This window comes from Echeneis naucrates, chromosome 21 (genome assembly GCF_900963305.1).
Source record: "Echeneis naucrates chromosome 21, fEcheNa1.1, whole genome shotgun sequence".
Taxonomy (NCBI): domain Eukaryota; kingdom Metazoa; phylum Chordata; class Actinopteri; order Carangiformes; family Echeneidae; genus Echeneis; species Echeneis naucrates.
Window position 1 is genome coordinate 3783646 of NC_042531.1, and position 9145 is coordinate 3792790.

A 9145-nucleotide genomic window follows, 5' to 3' on the forward strand; every position below is an offset into this window, starting at 1 on the left:
ACCTCCAGTTATTCCAGTGTGGTCATAATTTTATTATGTGATGGAGATTAAATGATCCTTAGAGGGCTACAACAGTTTTTTTCAATTACAGCTTCATGTGTCTACAAAATGATGCCCAGCTCTACTCAGCTGTGTGGAGGAAAGTGACGATGTTTCCCTGCGACTGATCAAGGAGATCCCCGGACTTTTACTAATGCCCGGACTAAATTTAACGATGGCTCCTCCTTTAGTACTTAAGAGACTTCCCTCTGGACTTACAGACCAGCAGACGGACTCTCTGATGATCTAAATATAATCTGAGGTTTATTTCTCAGGAAAAGTCGGCTGAGCATCTTCATCAGCTCTGCCCGTGAATGTGCCTTTGCCCCCCCCCCCCCCCCCCCCCCCCCCCCAGGTGAAGGAGGCGATTCTGAACGATGAGAACTACTGCCCCCCGGAGACCGCAGTGCTGCTGGCCTCCTACGCCGTCCAGGCAAAGTACGGAGATTACAGCAAAGACGTCCATAAGCCTGGCTACCTGGCCTCAGACCGGCTGCTGCCACAGAGGTACGATGTTCACACATGAACGATACTCAGAGCTGTACTTACCTCACATACGCCGACACAGACAGGAGGAAGAATAGATCCCTGAACACTAACGATGACTGTTAGTACTGTTATTATTACACACAGCTAGTGATGTCAGGAGGTCACCTAGGATTCATAGGTGTAGAGATGATTAGATTCTGAGTACGTTATTGATTTTCACATTTGTTTGTTTCCTGTAGAGTTCTGGAGCAGCACAAGCTGACAAAGGAGCAATGGGAGGACAGAATACAGACCTGGCACGAGGAACATAGAAGCATGCTCAGGTAAGAGAAGGAAGGACTGATCAGCTGATCAGAGAGGATTTCTCAGATCATTGAACCCCCGAAGGCTCAACGTCCGTCTGGTGTCTGCTGTCCATTTGTCTCCAGGGAGGACGCCATGATGGAGTATCTGAAGATCGCTCAGGACCTGGAGATGTACGGCGTCAACTACTTTGAAATCAAAAACAAGAAGGGCACAGAGCTGTGGCTCGGGGTCGACGCCCTGGGCCTCAACATCTATGAGCATGAGGACAAGTAACCTCACACACACACACAATTATTCAGGAGTTTTACATTTTCAAGCCTGCACTCTTTGACCTGTAGTCACACATACAGGAAGCTTCACTTTCTGAGATCATGAGGCCAAAAGGCAGCGACTCACTGATCTGTCTGATGTGATCGGCACTTTACCAAAACACAGAAGTCTAAATATGACCAGAGGAGAGGCTGCTCAGTCTATTCAAGGTTCTTCTTCAGTGTTTCTGTTGGACTGGGGATTCATGCAGTGAACAGGGAGCTGCTTCCATATCTATTCCAGCTGGAAAAATAACTCCACTAATGACCATGAAGTCCATTTGTTGGACAACAGCACCCTCTTTTGGTGTTTTGACAGTACAGCTGATGAACAATCTGAACATGGAGTGAAAAACACTTTAAAGTTTTTATTCTGACAATAAAAATAATGTATGAATAATTAAATACACGTCTCATCTCATCCTGCTCAGGTTGTCACCAAAGATCGGCTTCCCGTGGAGCGAGATCAGAAACATTTCCTTCAACGATAAGAAGTTTGTCATTAAGCCCATCGACAAGAAAGCTCCAGTAAGTTGGTGGCTGATGTGTGAGCAATGAGTAGTCCTTCAGAGATGATACTGAATGTTTTCATACACTAATCCTGCTCTCTCCAGGATTTTGTCTTCTACGCTCCACGGTTGCGGATCAACAAGCGCATTCTGGCTTTGTGTATGGGAAACCATGAGCTGTACATGAGGAGGAGGAAGCCCGACACCATCGAGGTGCAGCAGATGAAGGCTCAGGCCAGAGAGGAGAAGCACCACAAACAGATGGAGAGGTAAAGAAACGCGCTGCTTTTCCTTTTTCATGACTTCAAGTTCATTTAGAGGGACCGATTCTCAATGACATCCTGCTGGAAGTGATACTGTTTTTGTTTATCAGTTTTCCTTTGAACTGCTTTACACACACTGGCCCAAACACTCTTATTAATCATGACACCAACAAGTAAATAACACCCAGAAAGGAGCGTATTCTCTGATCTGATGTGAATTTCAGCCACAGTAAATAATAATAAAAAAATAATAATTGAAAGAATAAAGGATTCAGGATTTGCTGCTCAGAAAGCAGCAGCTGATAAATGTGTTTACTGTGATTATTAAGTATAAAGTACAGCACTTACAGAGATGTGTTTTCCATTTATTGACTGATTAATTCCCTTGAACCGTGTGAACTTCACTATTTCAGATGAGTTACAGCTCAGCATTGATCTGAATCGGTGGGCTCCCTCATGCAGGAGGCTGCAGTTTATTGATGAAGCTTTGTGATCAATAGGGGGCAGCGCTGCATCAAAATAAAAATGCTGAGCAAGCTGCGGCGCTGCAGTGACTGCAGACGACAAACAGTTTTAACAATTACACAACTTACTGGATGTGTTGTTGTGCTGCTAAAAAGCAGCAGTGGATCTGATGTTTGTAAATGTTATTGTTGTGATGCTGAAAATAGAAGTTCAAACTAGTTAGTTGGTTGTATGTTTGTGGGTGTGTGCATCACTCTGGAAGAAGACAGATTGTGTTTGACTTCTGCAGCTAAAGTTCATTTTGGAGCTCCTTCATCAGCTCCACCTTTTAATTCATGAAGGGGTCGCCATGGTGAAGGTACAATGGAAGAATCTGAAAGAGACTCACTGGGTGACAATGTTTTTCTGTTTTGTACATAACTTGACTTTTACACTGATCCAACTTTGCCTCCTGTGTCCCGTCGACAGAGCGCAGCTGGAGAACGAGAAGAAGAAGCGCGAGCTCGCTGAGAAGGAGAAGGAGCGGATAGAGCGAGAGAAGGACGAGCTGATCGAGAGGCTGAGGCAGATTGAAGAGCAGACGCAGAGAGCTCAGAAAGGTACGACTGGACCGATGGACCGCACAGGAGAGGGATAGATGAACTGAAGTTCACAAAGTTCAAAGTCCGCTATGTTCTGTTTATGGTGGAAAAGTTCTTCTGCCGCCGAATGTTAATTTCTCACAACTTTAGCTTCATTTTTCTAATAACAGCTGGATCTTACAGAGACGTGGTCACATTTTGGTGGAGCATCAACAAAGGTTGAAAGTTCAATTCACTTAATGCAGAATGCAATAAAGTTCAACAAGATGAGAGAAAGTGAAAGAAAAAGTCACTGTGAAAGAAAGGAAAGTAAAAATGAAGAACTGTTCACTATAAGTCGAAGCCAATACTCTTCACTAACCTGTAGATGCTGGTGTGACACCAAATATCTGTGGATTTGCATAACACGGAGCTCACGAGGCTGCAGGAGGTTTGTGGCAGGCAGCAGCAGGCTGTAATTTTACTGCTTCACATAAATCAACGCAGTACAAAGAGATGGAAGGGAAGATAGCTGCTGATTGCACAAGCAGGACATGAAACAGTTTGGTCTTCGTACAACATAATTCATCATTAGAAATCCGATTCTCTTCGGCACCTTATCTGCTCATCTGTGAGCAGTTTAACAGTCCATTTAACAGCTCTATATTATTATGTAGAATGTGTGACCTGCACATTTTATTTCCAATGGAACTGATAAATCACATTTTTTATGTCTAAGTGAACACAGATGGTTTACACCCTGTGTGTGTGTGTGTGTGTGTGCGTGTGCGTGTGCGTGCAGAGCTGGAGGAGCAGACTCGCAGAGCACTGGAGCTGGAGCAGGAGAGGAAGCGAGCAAAGGAGGAGGCTGAGCGTTTGGAGCGGGAGCGGCAGGCGGCGGAGGAGGCCAAGGCGTCGCTGGCTCAACAGGCCGCTGACCAGATGAAGAACCACGAACAGCTGGTACCTGAGCTCAGCACCAACCGTACCTTTCCACATCACTCCCAGTTCGATTTGATAACTAACAGGGATGTGTTTTTGTTTTATAAAGGCTGCTGAGTTAGCGGAGTTCACTGCCAAAATTGCTCTGCTGGAGGACGCCAAGAGGAAAAAAGAAGAGGAAGCTACAGAATGGCAACACAAAGTAAGGCCAACCCCGTCTACGATCGAGCTCATTACTCGGCTCCTTTTTTTGTGTTCAAACGGTGGAAAAAATGAAAACTCAAGTACGGTCAGCCTGCATCAAAGCCACAAACTGAGCCAGGAGCTGAACACACACGGCAATTTTCCAGTTTGAGATCACGTCTGTCTTTCTTGTGACAGCAGTAGTGACTCCGTCTGAGAACAGTGATAGAGACTGCAGAGGAACCTGGACACTCCAGCTGGGCGGAAAAAAGGGAAGAATGTCGACAAAAAAAGATGTTCAATATCACATGTACCTGCTGGGCTTTTAAAAATTTGGAAACTGGAGGAGCTGCAGTATAAAAAGCAGCTTGTGGCTTTTTTTCTTTCCCCCCCGTTATTCTGAAATGTCTTCACCCCCACACTGATCTGAAACAGTGTCCTCTTCCAGCATTACACAAACAAACGTTAATGGTAATTTTTTCTGCCCACAGACAAAAATCTAAATGATGTAACATATCGCATGCAGAGACAGCAGCAGGAGAGTCAGCAGAGTCTGAACAGTAACAGTCTACATGCATTTAAAAAAAGATGGACATGTGTGTTACTGTCTGTGGGTTTGTGTCCTCTCAGGCTCTGTCAGCCCAGGAGGACCTGGAGAAGACCAGGGAGGAGCTCAAAACGGCCATGACGTCTCCGCCGGCGCCCGAACATGACGAGAACGACGAGACGAACGCCGAGGCGAGCGCGGAGCTGCTCAGCGACGGCGTCACCTGCCACCGCAGCGAAGAGGAACGCATCACCGAGACCCAGAAGAACGAGCGTGTGAAGAAACAGCTTCAGGTACGAGAGCAAAGTCGGCCAACGAAACGTTGTTGTTGGTTCAGTGCTGCTTTCTGAACACAGTAAAGTGAAACCAAACAGGGCAGCCAAGCACAAAGTAAAAAAATAAAGATGAGCGCTGTCTCCGGGCAGGAGGCCGGACTCGGGGCCCCCCAGACTCGAGGGCCCCCCAGACTCGGGGCCCCCGACTCAGGGGCCCATACTCAAGGCCCCATATTCAAGGCCCCAGACTCGGGGCCCCCTGACTCGGGGCCCCTGACTCAAAGCCCCGACTCAAGGCCCCATACTCAAGGCCCCAGACTCGGGGCCCCTGACTCAAAGCCCCGACTCAAGGCCCCATACTCAAGGCCCCTGACTCGGGGCCCCCTGACTCGGGGCCCCTGACTCAAAGCCCCGACTCAAGGCCCCATCCTCAAGGCCCCAGACTTGGGGCCCCCAGACTCGGGCCCAGAGGATGATCTGCCTCGGTCTTCACGAGGAGCTTCTCTCTCATCAGCTCTCTCTTGTCTCTCCCTTGTGTCCAGGCTCTGAGTTCAGAGTTGGCCGAAGCTCGTGACGACACGAAGAAAACGCAGAACGACATGCTGCACGCCGAGAACGTCAGGGCGGGAAGAGACAAGTACAAAACCCTGCGCCAGATCCGGCAGGGCAACACCAAGCAGCGCATTGACGAGTTTGAGTCCATGTGAGCTGGGATTGAAGGGCGGTCTCAAAGACGGGGGGAGGGACAAGTAATCTCGTTGCCATGTCAACGCCTCACTTTCCTTGTAAACTCCAAAACCTGCCGCCGCAGGAGCTCCTCCTCTCGTCCTATCAGGAGAAAGACCAGCTGACACGCTCCGTAGCTTCAACCTCGCCAAAGCTCTGCCGAGCAGCCAATCACACTGCTCCCTGCTTTGTAGAGCTCCGCCCCCTCCGCCCCAGCAAAGCATTCTTTTTTTCTTTTCTTTTTTTTTTGTTTTTTTATCTGGTGGAAAAAATAGCAAGCAACATATCGAGTCAAACATGGACTCCTGCCTGGTACAATACTGACAACAGTAATGCTTGCATGTGCGATGATGAAACAACAGGACTGTCAAAGTGAGACTGAGACGGGAACCAACTGGCTGATATCGTTGCTTTTCTTAATGAAATAAAACGGCCATTTGTAGCTTTTTGATGTTGCTGGCACACTTGTTGGTCCGTACAGCTTTAAAATCTTTACCTTACTTTTACTTCTTTTGTCAGCAGTTGAACAATTTCAGTAATTTGTTTAAAAAAAAAAAAAAAAAAAGGAGCGTAAACGCCTTATTTGTCTCATTTCCTTCCAATCTAGTATTAACTTTTGTTATTCTGTCGAGGAAGTTGGCCTGTTCAGTTTTTGCTGATCTGTTTATGTTACGTCAAAACTTTTCCTGGCTGTCAGTTTGCAAACGCTCACTGTGAGCAGACGGATATGCAAACTAAATCTGCTTGTTTTTATTGCTAACTGTGCTGGCGTTCTTTTGTTCAAATATATATTTTGTCCCACAATAAAGAATGAATTTATATTTCCAACTCTGAAGCTGCAGCCTGATCTTAAAGCGTCCTGACTGAGATCAGAGCATCACACAAATATTTCCCATACGTTGCAGACACACATGATCTCTTCTGAATACTAAAGTTAATCTTTCTGTGCTGAAATACAGAAGAAGGCCGGATGTTCAGCCTTTTCTAACCAATATAACTTGATTTCTCCCATCTGACACTTGTTAGGGTGCCTCAATCTTTAGCGTCGGTACAATGTCCTGTTTAATAACAGCAGAAGGCGTTAAAAAAGATTATGCGACATCATTCTTTTTTAATAATTGAATTCACATTCACACTTGACTGCTCCCAGTGACAGCTGACTGCCGACGTGAATCAGCATTCATTTTTAATTACTTGTGACATCTTTTGTTTCAGTCAGCAAAAATCGTGTCAATACTTGTTGATTAATGAACATTTAAAATGTTGGCCACCGTATTTATATCATTTCTTCTTCTGAAAAAATGATGTAAATAACGCTAAAGGCAAATGTATATTTACCCAGATACAAATACAGCTTCATTTATAATCTACACATTGATCCAAGAATTGCAGCATAATTAATTTATTAGTATTGAAAACATCTAAGAAAGTAATGGCCCCAATATTTGATTATTTAAGTAATATTGTTAATTTCATTGATGTGGAACCGTCTAATTTCTTTTAAAGACACAATCTCAATCATTTCTACTCAGTTAATATAAAATCCCATAATGAGCCAACGTCTGTCTGAGGTCAGTAAGGAAGCTCACGAGGACCAAACCTTCCATGAAAGCTTGAGTAGGTTTTTATTGCTCCCTCTTTAACCACAGTTAAACACAATTTATTTTAGAAAAAGTCCCCACAGTTCAATGACAAAGACACAGTTAGATAGCATGAAGGTCAAATTTGTTGAGGGAAAGTTGTTGAAGTTATTTGAATCTCAAGGTTTTTTTTTTTGTTTGTTTTTTGTTTTTTTTTTTCCTAAAACAAATCGTTTATTTGGGCTTTACATACAACACATTAAATTCACCATCACCTTAAAGCAACACCTTTTGTTAGCTGCACATTATGCTAAAAAAGTCAGACACACAACACAGTTTGAATGAGCTTCACTCATTTAAAACGAAACTCTTCATCTGCCAGCAGGACGCAGTGAAACAGCAGCAGTTTGATTTTCCTAAATTTGGTTTAACACAACCGACATCGACCTGAGCGAGAGGAAACATCGCAGAGCAACAAACGGCCTTCAGATCGTTTCTGCAGCAGAGACGACGCTCCGTTAAAGCGACTGACAAACAGGAGCACAGTTTTAAAAGAGTTGGATTTAAAACCGTTTTAGTCAAATGAACAAAATTTTGAAAATAAAATAACGTTTCATTTATCCAGATGAAACACACACATTTTTTTTTTTCCATATATATTTTCAGGGAATTGTGGGAGACCTGGCGGCGCAGCTATCAGAATTTTTTTTTTTTTTTTTTTTTTCATGCAAATGGAAGCTGAAATTTGTCCAAAAGCTCAGCGATGATCTGCCTAAAGAATAAATAAATAAATAACTCAGTAATTAAAGAGGAGCAGTGACGTTTTTAACTAACGCGACGGTTTAAGGCCTTTTCATCACGTGACGCCGTTTTGACATGAAACTGGAAAATCGCAGGTATAAAATAAAACAAATGAGTCTGCTGAAGCTGCTTCGGGGGGGCTGATGTTGTGCAGGACATCGTCAGCTTCTGGAGCCCCGATCACACACAATGAGGCTTCAGGTTTAAGGCAAACATTTCAAACTCCGCGTGCTGGACGTGGAGAAAAAGGCGGGAAACTCCAGAGGAATCACAGAAGGAACTGGGATTCAGTCTGATGCCAAACACACACACAAATGTGGTGCCACAAACAGAAACAAACAACTACAACTTGACTGTGTGCAGTTTGTGTGTTTGCTCCGTGGTTAAAAATACAGACCACAAAAATGATGCACGTGATTGAAAACAAAATGAACAACGTTCAGAAACACCAACCGACACTGACAGATAAACATCACTCACAATTTAAAAATAGCTCAAGTTCACGCAAGTAGAAAAATAGTTTTCGCCCTCAAACATTTGTTGTAATCAACATCATGTGCAGAGGAGCCGCCTCAGCTGAGCTGTCTGACGACTGAGCTCTGGTTCCTGAGTGACCTCGGAAAGTGTTCCCTGTGAGTTGGAGCCGCCTGATGATGATGAAGGATTGTTGTGGTTGTGTGTTTTAGACCGCTTTAACATTTGGAGCCGAGCTTCTTTATAAAGCTCTTTCTACTGCACTCACACTCTCAGTCCATCTCGGCTCCGCAGCTTTTCCGAGGAAATACTGTTTTCAGTTTTTATAGATAACACATTTAAGCCTGCTCGTTTTCAGCATCACACCTCGTGTGTTTGTTGTTTTGTTTTTTTTTGTTTGTTTGTTTGTTTGTTTTTTTTCACCACAGTTTGGCTGACTCACCCAAATTGGTGTTAGAGGTTTCATAATATTTGACATACAAACACTAACAGTTTCCAAAAAGTGCGTTTGACACATTCTCTTCCCTGCACTTGGAAAAAAGGGGGAATAAAAAGCCCCCCTCATATAAATAAAGGCAACGTACCGAAGGTGACAAAGTCTGTCACAAATACTCAAAATATTCAACTCGAAATATTTTTTTGTTTGTTTAAATACTCTCATAAAAGAATGATCTTGTT

At 44.1% G+C, this 9145-nt stretch overlaps 1 protein-coding gene across 3 annotated transcripts in view; it reads left to right on the forward strand.

Annotated features, from left to right (window-relative positions):
- Positions 1–6440, forward strand: part of LOC115061680 (radixin) — a 29282-nt gene extending 22842 nt beyond the window's left edge. For all 3 annotated transcript variants that reach the window (XM_029530132.1, XM_029530131.1, XM_029530133.1), the window contains exons 6-15: positions 395–546; positions 768–851; positions 957–1103; positions 1574–1670; positions 1757–1920; positions 2848–2978; positions 3742–3902; positions 3991–4083; positions 4695–4904; positions 5429–6440. In XM_029530132.1, the coding sequence (XP_029385992.1) occupies positions 395–546; positions 768–851; positions 957–1103; positions 1574–1670; positions 1757–1920; positions 2848–2978; positions 3742–3902; positions 3991–4083; positions 4695–4904; positions 5429–5593 (1404 nt within the window). In that variant the 3' untranslated portion in view covers positions 5594–6440. The remainder of the gene's footprint in view (positions 1–394; positions 547–767; positions 852–956; positions 1104–1573; positions 1671–1756; positions 1921–2847; positions 2979–3741; positions 3903–3990; positions 4084–4694; positions 4905–5428) is intronic.
- Positions 6441–9145: the final 2705 nt, after the last annotated feature.